The sequence below is a fragment of the Dromaius novaehollandiae genome, chromosome 2, assembly GCF_036370855.1.
Source record: "Dromaius novaehollandiae isolate bDroNov1 chromosome 2, bDroNov1.hap1, whole genome shotgun sequence".
Classification (NCBI taxonomy): Eukaryota; Metazoa; Chordata; class Aves; order Casuariiformes; family Dromaiidae; genus Dromaius; species Dromaius novaehollandiae.
Window position 1 is genome coordinate 55049524 of NC_088099.1, and position 19452 is coordinate 55068975.

Below are 19452 nucleotides of genomic sequence, written 5' to 3' on the forward strand. Positions count from 1 at the left end.
AGACTACAAGAGATTCTGATTTCTTAATAGTGCTTGCATATTGAAAGGATTTTGTTGGGGGGGGGAATCATTTCTGAGAATTGCTTTAATTTTTTCAAATGTAAGCAAGACCTTAAGTTATCACTTGCAAGTTATTTTGCTATAAAGGAAGACTTCTAATGGGCTTCTACTGTCTGCAGTTGACGTCTGTTTGTGAGAATAAGTGTTGATTTCCTTTCCAGCAGTACTAGACTTCTGCCGTGCAGATTAAAATGGACCTTATTCACTTAGCAGATGTTTTTACTTAACTTTGCATAGTGCAATGAAAAACATGTTTGTAGATGTTTGGCATAAGTTTAATTGTAAAGGCTAGAACTCATGGGTTTCCCTTTTGTACTATTATTTCCACACTTCTTTTTAATGTGGATGGAGTATATCAGTGTTTGTAAAAATAAGATTGAGGTACATTAGAAAGATCTCGGGGCTTGTAGCAGCATTATTAGACTGAATAGGGGGGCTATATAAGGCTCCCATTTTAAGAACATAATAACAAAAACTATCAGTTGCAAAACGTGCAGTTGCTGTCTGCTTCTGGGGTGTGGCAGGACAAGATGGGGATATGTATTGGCTGTATGTTTTATATATTGCCTTCATATTGAAAACTAGAAAATATGCAAACTTTGTCGACCTTGGAAAGCTTGTAGAGATTTTGAAGATGTTGGTAAGGCAAGTCCCAGGCCTTCCAGCAGGTTTCAGAGCCTCCTAGGAACTGTTGTGGAGCCTTTAAACAACTAACACTATTTAAAAAAAATTTCCTTCTTTTAAGGAAATACAAGTACTTTGTGTTTATAAAGCAGTCTTTTAGTAAAACTTCTAATTTTATACAAAATTATCTTATTCATGGTGTGATGGTAGGAAATTGAATAGAATGTGGCTAAAGAGTATGCAGAAATCAGAAGTTCTAAAAAGAAGCTGCTAGGAGCTTTATTGAAAGCAGTGTTACAGCAGGTGCAAAATCTTATGTTTTGGAAGCTCTGAGATCTTTTCAAAGTAAACTGTGTATAAAGGAAGCTTGCCCTATATCTAGATATCTTACTAGAACAAATTGACTGTGTGGCAATGTAAACTTTGGAAAAAGCATCATGTTCAGAATGTGCTCCCTGTTCCCAAACGTGTGCAAGATAAGTTAAAATGATGAGCTTTTGTTTGCGTTGTTGATGACAGGTACCATTGCTGTCGTATGCCTAATAGAGAGAATAACTGTGTTGTTTCTAAGACTGTTTTATATCGTTCATAGTGTGAGCACTTGTCAACAGTCTTAGTTAATCTCTGAAGCTTTTTGAGAATTTTTAAAATAATGGAACCTAGAATGAGACTAGGGAAAAATGTATTGCATTCCTTATTTTTAGAATAAATTTGACTAGGAAGCTCCAAAACCTCTGTTTAAAGGAGAAGCTTTGTTTGCAATGGACAGTGACTCACCCAATGTCAAAGGGGTGTTTTTTTGTTTTGTCTTTTTTTCTCTCCAGTGGTCTTCATGAATTTTGTCACTAATTTGCCTAAGTCGTAAATCCTTTAAAAGTTTCCATAACATCTTGTAACAAACTGCCGGTTACTACCAGCACACAAAAGGTGCACTTTGCCATGTAGGCTGTGAGCTGAGCTCTCAGGTTGCATGCAGGAGAGCTATAAAATGGTTTTAGGGTTTGCTGCTGGGAGACTGTCTTGGAGTTGCATCTCCTGTTGTTAAGGGGATAGTGTCTGCTGTTTTCTCAGGTAGTGGACCCAATGCCAGAAACAGTCATCTTTTGGCCCAGATGATTTAGGGTTAGATTTGATTTAGATTTATTGTTTCTGGACACAGTTGGTGTAGATGAATAAGAGAGCTGTAAATTACAATGACTGGACAGCAGCAGAAGTGGCGAGCAGACTTGATGGAACACTAGGAAATGAGGATTTCTGAACGTCAGTATTCTTCCTAAAAACTTCTTGGAAAGCCATTGATAGCGCCTCCTTTCTTTCACTCATCTGCGTAGGTATAACAGCTTGCTGTTGGCTTTTAAACATCAGTTCAGATGATTGATCTAAAGTACCAGCTCTGCTGCTGGTTTATGTGGGATTTGGCATTTTGCTTGGGGGATACCTTTATTAAAATAGCATTGAGTGAACCAAGTAGATGCAAAAGAAGTCAGCCGATGCCAAAATTGTAATTGCTTGTGTGACTTCCAGTTATTTGTGCCAAGTTATTCAGAGTAGTAGAGATGATGGACACCTGTGAGGACTTATAGAAAAATATTAGAAGACTGATGCAAAATGATAATTCAAATGCAGTGTAGGTGAATGTAAAGTGATACATGCATGGTAGTGTAAGGGGCTGCTCTAATTCTGTACACTAATAAGCTGTGAAATTCTGTTACAGCTCAGGAACAAGATCTTGGGCCTGTGATATGGTTCCATCCGAACTCAGTAGTGGTCAGAAAAACAAATTGTATTTTGGGATTTACTAAGAAAGGAGCTGAGGAGAAGAAATAACAACATGATGCTACTATATAGACCCATGACTTGTTTGCCTCTTGGATACTGTGTATAGTTCTTATCCTTGCATCTCCAGATTATAGGACTAGAGGAGATTTACAAAAGAGCGAAAAGGGTGATCAGAGGCATGGAACGGCTTCTTGGCAATGAAGTATGCCATACTCTTAAGCCTCTTTTCCAACACAGGTCATACCATGCACCAATTAAGCTGACAGATAGTGATTTTGAAATGCGAAACTCTTCCATTTAATAATGTGTAGGTAATCAGAGGGAGTCCTTGCCAAAGGCTTTTTGTGGATACTGAATTTACATGGTGCTAAGGAGAGAGTGTACAAGTTCATGGAAGAGGAATTAATCAAACACTGTTTAAGTGCAAAAATACTCCCATCATAGGAGATGCTGGGAAGGTCAATTTTTGGTGGCTTGTAGAGTACTACTCTCTGTTTACTCAATTTTATATGCTCCCTCAGACATGCTTTTGACCCCTGTTGAAGGCAGGAGCTCTGATCTGATGCATGTGGCTGTTCTTACCGGGTGATGGTTGTTCAGTTGCTGGTTTCCATTGGGGATGCAGGCCCTCCTCCCTATGAGGTGAACTGATGCAGAAGTTTTCTTTGCTTGACAACACTACCTTGTTCCTGCGAAGCTGAAAGTAGTGATTTAGCAATGTGCTAAATGACAGTAATATCGTAATGCATAAGGTACAACATCTTTAGGCATTCATACTGCTATGGTATCTGCAGTAGTAGTTTGTATCCCAGCCTGTAGAGCTTGCCCCAGTTCTGCTGCATATGCATTTGGCCTCCTTCCCACAGCTATATGGAGCATTTTGTGCTGCCTCCTTGTTTCAGCAGGGCAGAGAGTAGGGGACTGGAACTGATCTGCAGTGCTTTACTTTTTCATCTCCTCAGAGGAGTGCAGCAGCAAAATACCAAATGTGCTGAATTGTTATAGCTCTGGGTACTACTACAAAATAAGGGGCTGTGCGAAGAGAAGTCTTATATCCTACTAGTTAGTAAAGGAGAAAAGGATTTCATTGCCACTTTGAACTGTAGTCTTCCATCACAGTGTAAATTTTCTTTCTTTCTTTTTTTTTTTTTTTTAAGGCTCTGGGAGTATGGGACTTATTGAAAGATCTGATATGAGGGCTTAGGAGCACCACTGATTGCTGGCTTAGAACTTGGTGTTGAGGGTTTTTTGTGTGTGTTTTTTGTTTGTTTGCTTTGTATCAGTATAGCAAAATCCTTGTGTTGGATGATTTGTAGTGAGAAACAAGTTTAAAGAGTCTTTGATATGGCTTTGTGGTTAAAGTATGTAAGTGCCATGTTGGAGAACTAGTTGTGGGTCCCTTGTCATCCACAAACTTAGGTGATGCTGAACAGACACTTACCTTGTGCCCCTTAATTTGTTCTTTACTTTTTGATTGTTCAGCTGAGACAGCTGTACCAAAATTTGCAGCAGCACTTTAATTCTCAATTTTGCAAATGAAATGACTGTTCATTGAATGTATAAAGTGACACAGAAATATAAAATCCTCTGGAAGACTTACAGTGATGAGATCTTTCATTTTTGTGCCTTTTCCACTGTAAAATAAGAATAATGTGCAGTAGCATGGTGGAATGAGATTACATGGTCTGGTGAACACCTCTGGTGAACACATTGAATAACTATTTGTATTGGTCATTAAATGGCATAAAGGTCATATAGTGTGTCATCATGAAATGAAGCTGTCATGTACAAGACAGAATAAATCAATGTTGCATTAAACACTGTATACTAAGCCTGCTAGATTAAAAATATTGTGGGCAACTTTGTTGATCAATGTAAGTAACTTTTCCTTTCCCTCTCTTTCTCTCCTCATGGCCACCCCTTTTTTCTTTCTGGATTGCTGCTGTACCTGCGTGGATTCATTGCTGCAATGGTTCAAACTCATCGTCTTTACTGGACTACTTTTGGATATATTCTATCCATGTATTTAACACTGGAAATGATGGAAATATGTTGTTTACAAAGTAGCTGTAAGTATTATTTCCTTATAGCCGTGCTACAATTACTGTGGGATTAAAAGAAAGGTTTTGGTAGCTGAACTGCAACTGAGCTTAGGTAGCAGCCAGGTGAAAATCAGACGGGGTAAAACTCGAGGAGAAGCTATTGTTAAGTATTAGAAACATGATATCTCACCTGGCGCCATGATCTGCAGAGTAGAAGTCAATACTTCAAAAGAAAAAGTAACAAGTAACTTTTAAAGGCTGTTGTAGGATTTTAAGGAACTTAATTCCTAATTCACATCAGTCTATTTAGAAGTAGAAATTTGTGAAAAAATTCGACCTTTTAAAAATCAGTACATTGGAAGTTTCAATTTCGATCAGTATTGGCATATCAGAAATCTGCATCTAGTAACCGATTTCAGTTTTTTAAAGGGCATAATTGCTAATGCTAAATACAGCATTGATGCCAGGTATGGCACTTTATACATCTTTCTGATTAGTAACACTTATAGTTTATTAACTAAAATCAAATTACAGGTGTAAATATGTTGTAGACCTGCTTAACAAAGAAAAATAATCTATTATTTAACATTTCATTGTCAATATTTTTTGAAGTTCTTAGTAGTAAACTATACTAAATGTGAGGTATGTGTAAAGGGGAGTGGAAGAGAAAGACCAATAACTTAAAACAACAATTACATTTCAAAACAATCTTTTAGGCAACTAATGAGGGGGGTGAGCTGTTTCTGGTAAACATGACATGCTTTAAAAGGCATGTAGGTATTAAAAGATGCATCTGGTTGACAAGTAGAATTATAAGGAGTGTCTGAATATGATTAGCTATTTTATACCTGGTAAAATGAATAGCAATTGCATATTCTTAATATGTGTGAAGGACTTGCCCTGTTGAGGAACTGTTTAATATCTTAAGGAGCACCCACTTGCGTGTCAGGTAACCTGCCTGAAGCATTGGCTCCTGTTTAGGGTTTTAGAATGTGACACATTGTATTTCTTGCACATAGTTGTAGTAATAGATTGGAAAAGTGAAACAAACTTTTTAGACTTCTAGATTCCTACCTGACTTTCTAAATCTTTTGAAGCCTTTCAGATAAGACTATTGCTATACCTAAGCCTGAACTGAAACAAAAAGCATCTTAGAATGAGAATTCCTTGATGATGCAAGGCAAGCATTCGTACTTCTGGAAAAGGATTAACATTTGTTCTGTTGTGCATAGCTTTAGCTGGCTATCACTAGATGTTTCCCTTTCAGTCTCTATATGAGTTAATGAATTAAGTGATACCGTCTTTTTTTTTAAAACTTGAAGGAGAATTAATGCAGTGTATTATCATTAAATGAAAGCTAAACTTGCAGTAGGATTAAATCTTTCTTTTGAAAGTAGTCCTGTTAAATTTGGAATGTTCAGATTTCTTTAAATCCAGTGATGACACCAGTTTAACACACTTTTGGTGGGGTAGCCTTGCTTGAAAATAATGGCTCATTTGCTAAATGGAGAAATCGGTTGTGTGAATTAGAGGACAGAGTCAATTGATTGGGATGGCAAAGAAGCTAGCTGCTCTTGTATTCAATACTTTAAAAGGGATAATATTTTTATATCCTTACAAGGATTGTTTGCTTCAAATCTTAAATTTTTAAGAAAAAAGATCTCTTAAAACTGTAAGAGTCATTACTGTAATAAGTTTATTCTGTTGATTCAGTATTTAGAAAAAAAAATCCAAATAGAAGCATATCAGTCACATACCAAATTTAAATTGGTCATGCTCTATACTATACACAGAAATTCTGAGGCGATAGTGCTTGTAGTATAACTTGACAGGAACAAATCTGTTTCCCTTTTTCTGAAACGAGTTGGATCCAGAAATGAAGATCACTAACTGAAAAAATGTTGAGAGATTATTCCCTTTTAAATCTCTAAACTGGAATTCTCCTCAGTCCTGCAGACACATTAATAGCTCTCAACATTGCCAGCACTGAAGAGGAACTTCTTGTGTTTTTTGAATGATCAGGAGTAGCCCAGTATGTTTTCACCTGTTAACCAATCCCAGCTGAACAATTCTCCTCCACGCCCCAAAATCCCACTGTCCTCTTGAAGATAATCTTAGGGAGGGGAGTTCAAACTTTATGCTTCAGCTCTGTGGAAAAACGTAACTTGCTTAGCTCTGAAATTGAGGTAGTATTGAAAAACACCCTCTCAACTTTGGATGGATGTGAAACCTACTGTTTTATAGGCTGAAGTCACTGGTCTGTGTGGAATAGTGCCTTGTGCTGATTTCAGTATACAATCACTTGTCTCAAAAGTGTTTTCAGCTGCTGTGAAAGACAGAACTAAACTGCCTTATTTCACAGGGAGATCCTCAGACCTGCTGTGACATCAAATGCATTTCTAGCATATTCTACTAGAGGAATAGTTAAGAAGTAGCATGACTGATCTCTGGAGGACTGCAAGATGTGGTACAGAGAGGGAGAGGCATTTTAAACACTGTCAACATCTTTGTTAATGTGAGGAGGAGGAGAAATGGAATGTGGTAACTAGGGCTAATATCCAAACTTCTCAGCTCTTTCCACAACAGGAAATTTTTGAATAACTGCTACAAAGTAACTGAAGTGTTGTCTTTGTGAACAGTTTGTTGAAATGCATGCTGCATTACTGTAGGTCTAGATATAGATTTACCATGAAGGGCTTACTAAAGGCCTCCAATTGTGTGACCCAGGAGGAAGAGTGTGTCAAATAGCATCTTTCTGTAAATGTAAGAATGAAGTTAACACTTAAATAACTAAACCAAAAATGAATACAAGTAAAGGAAAAAGTTACCAGCTTTTCTTTTAATTTTTTTTCTGAATGTTTTTCTGATTTAGCAACAGAAGAACCTTGAAGGATATGTGGGGTTTGCAAATCTTCCAAATCAAGTGTACAGGAAGTCTGTGAAGAGAGGGTTTGAATTCACACTCATGGTAGTAGGTAAGTTACTTTCTTCTTTCAATTTTGAATAGTGATCGTTGGAAGTATTTTGAAATCGTTTTTAGAATTTACAATGACGTTGTAAATATTTGCTTTGCATGATCTTATTAGCAGAGAAAGACCCATATTTTCTAGAACTTTAAGTCCTGAATATTTAAAAATAGTGTGTCATCTGTTCTGCAAGTGGACAAAGAGAAGGAGGAGAATAATAACTGTATAGCTCGTATAGCCTAAGGAAAAAAACGATTGGTGTAGATCTAGTCTAAATTAAAGTGACTGCTAGTATGATATAATAGAAGTAATTTGAATTCAGATTTTCATTAAAATAACAACTGAATTACTTTTACTATTGTGAGCACAACATGGTAGTCCAGGACCCAAAAGTAAAGTTAGTCTTTCCTTGCACTTCACCAGTCATCGTGATCCTGCATATCCTGCACTTCTGTGGCCACAAAACCGTGCTACAAAGTCAAAGCTTTAATTTAAACAAACCTTTCTAGTTTGTATGGTTGCAAAGAAAACCAAATGTAAACATTGAGTTTCATATGGACTACAGAGAATTTGAAACTACAACTAGTATGGATGAATAATGCTGCTCATAACACTTCGTTATGTGTGCTTCATATTCCCAGTTTGTTATCTGTCCTGCTTGGGCATCAGATTTCACTTTTTCTCTTCTCTTGAGTACTTTTGTGATATGCATATGTGATGTGATGTCAAACAGTTAAAGCATCTTAAACTTTGTGGATAATGAATTTAAAATAATAAAAGTACAAATTACTGTACCAGTGTGTATGTAGTTTGGATAGATTGATAATAACTGCACAGAACATCAATGCTATTGATGATAAAACATCAACGCATTATGTCCATGTGATAGGTTACACAATAGTACTGTTGGAGTTAAAAATCTAGGTTCAAAATGGTAAAAACTCTTAATAGATCATTAAAATACTAACTTGCTTTGCAATCAAAGAAAAATGATAAAGTTTGAGGGTTTTCTGGAAGTTCCTTTATATTCAAGCATTCAACTACATAATTCATTATTTGTTGCAAAACTCTGTTTAGTCTTAACAATAATGTTTTGATTTCTGCTATCCACAGAGGTGAAAAAGGGGATGAGGGAGGGAGGGAACTGTCTTTATAATTTCATAACTGAAAAAGATGAAAACAGGTTAAGTATTGTACTAGAATGAGGTATAATTTGCACTTTTAAGTTCCATTCTCGTGACAAGTTAAGGCACAAAGAGTAGATGCAGTGTATATATTAGAACTGTAGGAAGTGTGTAAAGGTACCATAGTGTTCTTACTCATCTGTAATAGTCTAATGCAATTCTACTTAGGTGAACTGTAGAAAATAGTGGCCCTTAAGAGGAAAAACTGGTCTAAAGTTAGATGGAAAATAAGATGTTGATCAGAAAACTTTGGTACTAGTCCTATTTTTAGTACCTCTTTTTCTACTTGCTGCTAAGACTTTATTCTATTTGTGAGCATATTTGTGCCCTTGTCAGGAAGTTTACAGAGGGAATTGTCAGTAATGTGTTCTATAGAAAACAGCTTTCTAAATTAAAAATGAATTCACCCACTCCTTTCTTGGGAAGCGTAGAGATGTCAGGTATTTGTCTTTGACAGTGCAAACACTTCTAGGTATAAAAATCAGTTCTGACAGTTACAGGATACATGCTCATATGGCTCAGTGCATTATTCACTTTTTTTCTATTTTGTTTTAGCTGAGTCAATAGAAAACAATACACCTTTTCACAGTGCTTGAAAGTCAGCGAAAGTTAACATCTTGTGGAAAAAATAATTTTGTTCCAGGATTTCAAAGTGATGCATCTGTCAGTAGTATGCCCTGATAAGAGAGATCTATTTTAAATATGGAGATAAAATAGTTTGTATATTACTGAACACTATTACTGAACATTGAACTGTAATACGCAATTAGATTTTTAGGAATGTACTTATCAGTTGCTGCATTCATGCTTTGTGGTAGCGTATTTTGACTTGAGTTGAGGTCCTTAGCTGATGCTACAATATGGTTCTGTAATAAAGGGAATTATCTACAATCTACCAATTAAGAATTAAAAGTATTAGAATGTAGTGCTAACCTGCATATGGTCTCTGCTGGCTGAATAAGAATACTGTATGTATCATCCTAAAATAATCTAAAATATTCTTCTCTTTCAACTACTGAAAATCATGTTTGCATTGCTTCCTTTTTACTGTAGACTGCACAATTGCTGGTCTGCTGTCTGTGCTTTATTTATAGATACTTCAATGTCACTGTGTTATCCATTTGTTCTGAAATGAAAAATGAGAAGAAATGCATGTGATTGCTAAACAGATACAAGGAAGAAAGCAGATCGTATTCAGGATTCTATGATTTCTGTGTCTAAGTGTTTTCAGATGTTTGTGAGGCTTGACATTGCAGCTAATGTATTTCTTTTAAAATTATTTTCCAGTTATTCAGTTAGTCTGGAATTATCATTTAAACTTTAATGGATTTGTATACTAAGATAACTGGCTTCTCTGTCTTAAAATGTTTATAAGTCACTGAATCAGTGTTTTGGGTGACTTGCCAGTGTAGTTGTGCAATGGTACTGACTTGTAGAAACAATTCATTTTTCAGTGTAACTTTGTATGGTATTTCACCTTTTGTCACTAAGTAAGTAGTAAGTACAGCATCCAACAAAATCTAAAAATCTTTTTCTGATAAGAATTTTTAGATGGAAATCAGTTTTACAGACTTATCTAAAGTTTTGCTATGTGCAAAACATGAATGTGTTCCCTAAGATGCATGTTCCTCAAGCTGCCAAGTTACTGTTATCGTCCTGCAGAAGATGGGACTGTCTATAGCAGTATGCAGTGAAATTGCCTGGCTTCCTGCACTTATATTGTGCAAGAGAAGTTGGAGAGTGCTTTCAAAACTGGCTGTCCATAAGGCCTAGTAATTCTTGAGTAGCCTGGAGTATGGTTTCTGGGACCAGATTCGGGATCTAGGTGCCCTTTGTTGGATCTGATCTAAGTTGGTTGGGGGTGTAGCTTTGGAAATGGCTGTATTTCAGCCATGTGGGTACACGGTCCTGTAATTTGATCTTTGGGTCATAGACCCAGTAAGATTAGTTTATTCAAGGCTTATATTGGTAATGAAACCTTTTTGGTAAATACAGTCACTAATTGCTAAGTGTTCTGGTGTTTACATTAATTCTAAGTGAAGGGTGAAGTGTTTGTAAAATATATGTAAAAACATAAATGGTTGATGTTAAAATATCTTTTTCATATTTAATGTTTTATGAATCATTAAAAAGTTAATCTCGGCAGAAGCTGGGATTCCTATATAATTGGCCATAGTAAACGTTTCAAACACTCATTAACTATTTGTACTTGCATTTTTTTTCTAAATTGTATTGTTTCCTTTTGTAGTATTTTTAAACTTTTCTTAAGAAAATGAAGACCGAGAAGCCCTTTGTTTTCCTACTTGATCAGCTGTAATTTGGATGTTGCTTGGTGTTTAAATCTTCATGGGACCATAAGTTCAACATTAGTCCTATTCTGAAAGGCTAATCAGTAGTTAAAATTAAATTACACTGCTTTTGAATATTACTTGGTTTTGTAGAATAAAAGCTAGCAAGTGGCTCCTCTGGGGATAAGATATAAATCACAGTAGCCTCAGCCTTAAGATGAGTTTGATTCTTGATGCTTTCAAAAGAAGAGCTTTAAATTGTGTTCTAAAGCAGCTAATTCTGCCTCTCAAATGCAATGGTGCAATACCAGTGGGGGAAAAAGTCAACTTTGTCTCTGCCAGCCGTTTTCTTCATAATCTTGTGTAATTTCTTCAAGTATAAGACACTTGTTAAAACACTTGAGAATCCAGTGTAAATATTTGGTCTGTTTAAAATCAAAATCAAAGTCTCCATATTTCTCTGCTGTATAGTTTTTTTGGAGGTAAGTGCCTGCCTAAGTCTAACTCTTAAGAAAACCAAACTTCTGAAAGTAATGCTGTCAGTAGCTCATGGTTAGAGGAAACTCTAATTATGAAATGGTAGCTATGTCTGTTTATTAATATGGTTACATTGATATAAGTAGTAGGTGTGGTTTTTCTCCTTTTTGTTTTAATGTAATGAGACATGGAAAGAATGCAGTTACTCTTCACTGAGTTGTTTTTCTAAAGGCTGAATCAGGAAATCCCTCTTCTGTTCTTGTTGTATTGAAATTAGTATTGGTAACATTTGATTTGAACAAAAGCCAAAATAGATACAAAGTCATAACTCCTGATTCTTTTCCTCTGTAGACTCTACCTGCTTAAGAATAGTTATTTGGGGTAGGCTTGCATAGAGCTGTATGCTTTGAGATGCTTATAGCTTTCATGAACCTTATAAGAAGTTGGACTGTTTTCTTAAATCTTCTGACTTGAAGTGTAGCATCCTTACAGTCAAGTGACTTTCCAGAGGTCCTTTCTGTGTGGTTCTAGTTTCTTGTACAACTGCTTGGTAGCTCACTCTGACTCTGAAAGCTGTTTTGAAACCTCTGCTGTAGTAAATTGTCTGTTTTGTTTTCTAAGTACTGCTTTAGCCTGTAGGTCACCTATAGATTACAGCTTAAAGGAAAATGTCCTATGGAATCGTGATACTGTGTTTCATTTGTAATTATATGCACACACTAAAATGCTTTGTTTTAAGCGTGACTTTCTGGCCTGGACACAGAGGAAAGGGTTGTGTTTTGTAAGACTTAGAGTGAAAGCTACTTTAAAAAAAATAACACACTGGTTTTAAAATGGCTTTATTGGTCACAGAAGAAAGTTTAGATTGGTTTGATGTTAATATCTTCCGGTAATTGATTATGTTCTGATTAGAACTACCCTCTTGATTTGTTCACTTTCTGGTTTAGTTTATTTAACTAGCCAACAAGTGTATTTCCAGTCTTGGATGTTCATATTTACTTTTTTTTTATTTTTATTTTTTTGCTAGTATAATGGTGGGGGGTTTGCCCATACAGCTGCATTTTAAAGGCAGGAACAAAAACATTACGCATGAGAGGCAGGATAGGGTTATAATTATGTGTAAAATAACTTGTAGACAGGCAGTGCAATTAGTGGACAGCATTTTGAGATGTTCCCAGTCCTTGCTGACCTGCTGTGGTTTGAAAAGTCAGTGCTCCTCTTAAGGTTTCTCTATTGCCCCTACTATCATGGTGTCCGAGTGTATGTTTGTCCTTTGGTATGTCCTTTATTTTTGGCTTATTAGGAGTAGTGGAGAAACCCCTGCTGAATAGTCAGTGCCTAACTCAGCCCTTATCTTCAAGGCCTCTAGGCTCTGCTGCAGTACAAATAAAGCTTCAATTAAAACACACTTTAAACTTGGTGGAGAAAAAAGTGAATTCTGACCTTTACAGTCAATTCTTAGCTTCTCTAGGCTACATTATTTCGTTATTTAGGTATTGAGCTTTTCCTTGCAGTCAGGGGTTTACACTGGCATTCATAACTTGGAAACAAAAAGCTTCCTAAGGAGAGGAACTAGCAAAGCCTAGTTTTTCTTGCCTCTATCCTGTCTCTCTGCTCTCCTTTTCCCTGTAACTTCACTTCCTCAGAGTACCTCAATTCCTGTAATTTCTTCACATACTCTAAAAACTGTCACTTTTTCCTCCATCACTTTGGCTGTAGCTCATTTTGAGCTACTTGCATGATAGCTGACTGACTGTCCAGCACTGCTGTGCCAGTTGGCTCATGCTAGGTCAGACCGCAGCTTTTCAGCTCCCAGGGTGTCTTTTCTGAAAAGGAGAGTACTTGTTTGGGTTCACGTGTTGTACAGACACCACTTTATTTTTATTTTTATTTTTTTTAATGGTAGCTATAGAAACTTGCAGACATGATGGCTCCCTTGGGAAACTGGATAAAAAAAATAAGATTTTAACTTACAAATATTCTGTTCACAGGATTACGAGGTGTCAGCAAAGTACCAAAATAAAGGTTCTTTGAAGAATTTTGTGACCTAAAAAAAATAAAATTACCCTTTAGGTACTGGTTCTATGGATACAGCGTGTTCTGGTGACAATCTCTACAGAACGTTACGATTGATAGCTTGATAAGTATCAACTTCTGTATAAGATGCAGAGGCAAAAATATGTTGAATGCAGGAGAATTGGCAGACATTTAAAAAAAAAAAAAGACAGAAATTTGGTGGAACTCAAAATGGCACCAGAGTATTCACAGAGATGAAACCTTCCCCTGGAAGGATCCTTGTTGAGGGAGTAACTTCTGATCAGTCGCAAAGCACTCCTGTTCATGGAAGGATATTGATTAAGGTTTTTTGAAAAGGCAAAATAGACGAACTCTAAAGATCTACCTGTGGAAAAGTTGAATACCCCTTCAAGATTTGAAAAATCAGTCTAAATGGTGAGCTACTAGCTGGTATTGCATGCTTTTTCACTGAGTTACTTTTAGGTGAAATTTTGCAGTATAGGCTCATTAAATAGAAAGCCCCCCCCCCTTTTTTTTTTCTTTTTAATGCAGTGAAACCCAGAGGTTTGCGGCATACCTGCTCTTCTTGCCTCCTTTGTGGTATTTTCCTTTGACATTTCCTAGTTTTATGGGAAAAAAACTGCACAAAGTCCAAAAGGTGATGGAGGAAGAGAAACCTTTTTACATATGTTACAGCTGAAGCTTAGTATCACTGAAAGACAGTCAATTTACTGTTCAAGTTTATCTAGAAACTATAGCTCTTTGAATGTTCTCTCAAGTTGCTTCTAGCTTAGAGATTTTTAGTCACTTAAGATGGAAAAAATGTTTTTTCCATCTTATTTTTGTAAACTCCTTTTAAGCATTTCCCTTGCTCACTGTATTGTAGCTCAAATTTACACCTAAGGATGATTAGAGACTCTAATACCAAAGAGAAAATGTCAAAATCAATTTACACTGGTATTGAAATGATTGCTCTTTAATTCTGTTTTTCATTGTTAGCAATTTACAGCAGTAGGTGGGCCTGCAGTGCTCACTGAGCAGCTTTCAAATAGCCTTTTTTTTTCTTTTTTCTTCCTTTCTTTCTTTATCAATTGTTTGGATGCCAGGCTTATTGAGTAGATTATATGAAGCGAAACTTCAGCATGGTGTCTCTTCCTGATACCTCACTTAAAGGTAGGTACATTCAGTACTTTGCTTCCAGGCATAAAATAGGCAGCTGTATAGAATTTGGGTTCCGACAACCAACTTGAAGTACAAAATATTAGTATATAAAAAATATTGTTTTGAGAATTAAGGAAGGAGTTAAGGTTTTAAAAGCTTTAGTGGGTATAATTAACCTGAAGTGGCAGCATTTCAGTTAAAGTATGATTTCTATTTTTAATTTTTTTGTTTCCTAGCAATGGTTTTGATGGAGAGACTTCTACCTAACTGTGTGCATATGAACTCATAAGTTGGCAAAAAGCTTCTTATAACCTTTTTGGTTTTTGTTTCCTTCAGCAAGTGATGATTCTGTTAGAAACATTTTCTCCTGTCCACTTTGGTCATTTCCTTGTCAGTCTCATGACAAATGGTATGAATTGCTTCACATCTATCTGTATTTAAAACTCTGTTTCTAGTGGATCCCTGGATTAAGAGAATTTCAAGAAAAACATCTAAGGAGATATTAATACCCTGCATTGCGTAGGTGTCATCTTCAATGTCTTTTTCTAAGCATTTTGGAATTTTGCAATATTTGTGTGTATAATTAACCCTTGAATGGTATTAGCCATCTTCATGCCAGCTGTAACTTATACCATGTTTCCACGTAACTGTCTTTCTCTAACCTGTTTTTCTTAGGCCAGCTTGCCAGTTTTTCATTTTAATTCTAAGAAAAATTGTGCTTCCATGTTTCACACACAGACACACGTGTGCACAGTTACTCTCTTGGTATTTCATATCTTTATTTTTGTTGATTGCAGTCATCAGAAGTTGAATCTGGTCTTTTCCTGTTGGTTACAAGTTTGTAGATAACAATTTAACTGAAACAAAATTGCTTTTTTCAGGGTAGAGTAAGAATAGTTCACCACTGATGTTCTAGTCATGACATTGCAGATACTGAGATATAATGGTGTTTAATATATAAGCTTAAACACATCTTAAGGGAGCTACTTAATCGGTATGTTTGCTTCTTACCTTGGTTATCAGTTGGTGGACAGTTGTTTGATTCTACCCCCAAAAGGTCAATGGGTTGTCCTTGGCTTTGGTGGTGCGTTGGTATGGTGTGACCTAATGTTGTCCATCTTGTAAGTAATGACAAGCAAGGAAGTCACGCAGTTAGTATCGCTTCTGCCATCTGTCATTCCTTAGCCTGCATGATCAGGTGCTAGCTTACTGCTGGACTGCTCCTGGGGCCTCCTTTGCCTCCGGTCTGGAGAGAGATTCAAAGTTGTGTTGATTTATTCCTAACCAGTTCTGTGCACTTTAATAGTTCTGTTTCTCTCCGTACTCTAGAGGTGTTGTTTCTTTTGATTACATTTTGCCAAATTTCAGGGTCTGTCTTACCCATTTTTTAGCAATAAACATTCAGGAGTCAGAAGTTAGTTTTTGTACGGATGAATGTATTGTATACGAGTTGAAAATAGTTTGTGTTTTGCTATTGGCTGAAAATGTTACTCCTGCTTGTTGTATCAGGAAATGCTAACAATTTTTTGAATGAATAAGTTAATCTTGTAACCAAAGTGATGTTTTTGGATAGAGCGTTTGTGGGCTTAACTTCCCATTGTAGTCCAACCAGTTCCAGAGGCAGACAGATATAACCTAGGTATTCATCATATGCATAAGAGGCTGCATAGGAGTCGTTACCATCCAGCTTTTACATTTTTCCATTTAGGCTTTTTTATATTGTCTCAAAAAATAATGAACTAAAAAATGCTTTTATACTATTTGAACCAAAAGTAGATTTCAGGGAGATGGCAGAAGTTGTTCATGAGTTGAAAAAACTCTGAAATCTTTATGAATCTAAAATCTTTTAGAGTTTTTCTCTGACTAAATTTGTGTTCCTACATGCTTTGAGGTAGCTAATCAGGTGATGTTAGGCCATTTTTTTAGAGATTGATTTTTACTGGTTGCAGTTCTTTGGTTCAGCTTCTCATTAATCATTTTACTTGAATTTTTTTTTTAACTAAAGATTAAATAGGATTGTTTCAGATGGAAACAAGAGTTCAATTAAATTGCATCTAATGGCAGTTCTTATTTCAATGGCACTAATTTGGATATGTTAAATCAGAACTTTGTCAATGTGTGTCTTTTTTAATGCACTGTTAAAGAAAAGATCTTATAGTTAACAAGATAATCAACAATTTTACTCATTCCTTTAGCATTTTTGAACTGATATGTTATTGAATCTGTTTTTATGCCATTGGAAAGCACGGCAAGAAAGGTTTCCTCATAACCAGTAAGTAAAATGAGCTGATGGTAGATATAGGGAAACCTTTCCCTGTATTCAAATAATGTTATGTTTGTCAACACTGCTTATTTAATAGTCTCCTTAAATGGCTGCTGCTGTCTGCTTTAAAAAAAAAAAACACTTTCATAAATGTTGAATAGGATTCGTATTTAAAAAGAATAGTTTATTACAATGAAATTTAAAAAAAAACCGCTTTGCTAAAGATGTGGTAGTGCTGTTCTTTCCTTGACTGCTTGTTTGTAAGTGATCTAATTTGGTTATGGTTAGATGGTCCTTAACTTGCTGACTTGAAAAATAAGCACCAAGACTAGAGCTGTAACCTTTAAGTAATGTATCTTTACTGACTACAGTTTTTGCATTCCCTTGTTACATTATCTTCCAATCTTAGCCTTTTTGGGGAGGGGATTTCATGCTTTGCTCTATGTGCTGTTCACTCTCTGTGCTTCATGCAATGTTCCCTCTGAAGAAATCCATTCGTCTTTCCAGGGAAGTCATTAAAGACTTAAGTTGCATTTCTCATCCATATCCTTGGCTGTAAAACTTCAGTTCTCCAGAACCACCTTCACTGTCCAATCAGTAAGTGTGGTTTCAATTTTTTCTTGTTTTTTGTAGACATTTCATTTCTTTTTTTTTTTTAAGAAAGAGAAAGCAGCTTGCTAACTGTCTGCTATTGATGGCTAGACCTTTGCAGGTATACTAGAACTGAGCCTGTAGTTTCCAAGGAATGTGTTACATATTCTAAAATGCTCTTTTTAGTTTCCTTCATATAGACATATGCACAACACCAACCATCAACCTGCTTTTGATCACATTTGAGACTACCTCTTACGAAATGTTAAGAGCTTGAGAGCCTCCCGCACTTTAAACTCTACAGAAAAGACAGAAAATTAACTCTGACGCAGTTAGAGATACTGCAGACTGTCTTTTATAGGGTTGGATGTATACACTAAATTTAGATTAATCAGCCGCGATTGCTATATATTTTCTCTTCTGTGAATTTTGCAATGAAATGAAAACATTTGAAAACATGTTCTTCCATGTGAGCTATTTTTGGTGTATTTGCTAGCACTTACAGCACTGTTCATATGGCCTAAATGCTTCAATAAGTGTTACCAATTTATTCTTTCTTATTTGTTATGAAGATGCTTGAATACACAGCTTCTCTTCCTTCCAATGAACTGCAGCCTCAATTTTCTGTATAAGATTTTTTTTTTCTTTTGGCTTTTTATAAGAGTCCACATATTGTCATGGCTGAAGCTTTATGTTAGTCTGCTATCTACAGAACAAAAGGATTTCAAAAATTCAGCTGGCTTTTCTTCATATAGTATGAAGCTCTTAAATGAGATTGCTTGAAACAGAGCATAAATAAGCAATTGTGAAATGTTTTTAGTGTCCAGAAATAGTACTGTAGCTAGAAGAACTGTCTTTGTTTCTGTAGATGTTTATGTATGTTGTTTTTTCTTAGCTTATGCCTTGATTATGTTATAATGCCCCTGAGAACGGAAGTGTGAGGGCCCTATCCTCACATGCGTTTCTGCCTGTTTTGTTCAAGGTGCTGTGTCATAGCACTAGTATTGAGTATATTTAGCATCGTTTCTTGCCCTGTAAATTGTAGAGATCTTGTTTCTGATGTCTCTGTCTTTTGTGTTGATATGCTTTGGACCCTTTCCGGAAGGCTTTCTGTTATTCACTGTTCAGAAACACCTTTAGCTCTTTCCACGTGTTTTAACAAAGTGACTGTGTATGTCAGAACATATGTATAGCTTCACATTTATGTGCCTCTAGAAGCGAGCAAAGGCTAAAGGTCTTGAAGCCATTCTGGGTGAAAATAAGAACCTAGTATGCTTGGTGTTAAGGTGAGAATATACTGGAAGGGAAGACAAACCAGAAGACAAAGGTAACTTTGTTATACTACTTAGTTTTGAAATGATATAATCAATTTGCATTTGTAAAAATAGTTAGTAATTGGCTTCACATGGATAAGAAGTTTTTTAAAAAAGAATTGACTGGAACAGGTATTCCTGCCATGTGTTGCCCTCTCGGTTAGAATCGCACGACTTGGTTGATTTAGTGCTAAGCGCAGCTGAGGAGGTGGAAGCCTTTGGCTGGCTGGTGACATGGTAAAACGGGACAGCAAGGAGCTGTGGCTCCTGGGGAAGAAACTCTCTTAGTCAGATCTGCTAATGAAGAACAATTTCTGTTCAGTCTCTTGCAATCTGCCACAAGAGCTTCTCAGACAGCACCCCACTTACCGCCAGGGCTTCTGTACTTTCAAATTTCCTGAGTATGAAAGCTGTTTGTGACCTTTCTTTGAGTGGACTGAAGTCCTTGCAAATCAGGGACAAGAGATGCTGGAATCATGCAGTTGAGTGGAGTGGTGGTGGTATACAGTATTTCCTTAGAAGATCAGGATAAATCGTTTGATGCTTGACAGACAAAGCAGATCTGTTATGGGAGAATGTCTGACTGTCCTGAGTCTGTAAGTGCTGTGCCTGGGATGTTGTGCATAAATGTCTCCTTGAGGATAAATTCAGTTGCTGATGTTCTACCTAAGCTTTTGAAATTGATCTG

The 19452-nt window shown here is 36.3% G+C and overlaps 1 protein-coding gene across 2 annotated transcripts in view; it reads left to right on the top strand.

Annotated features, from left to right (window-relative positions):
- The window catches only part of SEPTIN7 (septin 7), a 79133-nt gene that overhangs the window by 12011 nt on the left and 47670 nt on the right, over positions 1-19452 (top strand). For both annotated transcript variants that reach the window (XM_064506551.1, XM_064506550.1), the window contains exon 2: positions 7378-7480. In XM_064506551.1, coding sequence (XP_064362621.1) covers positions 7471-7480 — 10 coding nt within the window. In that variant the 5' untranslated portion in view covers positions 7378-7470. The remainder of the gene's footprint in view (positions 1-7377; positions 7481-19452) is intronic.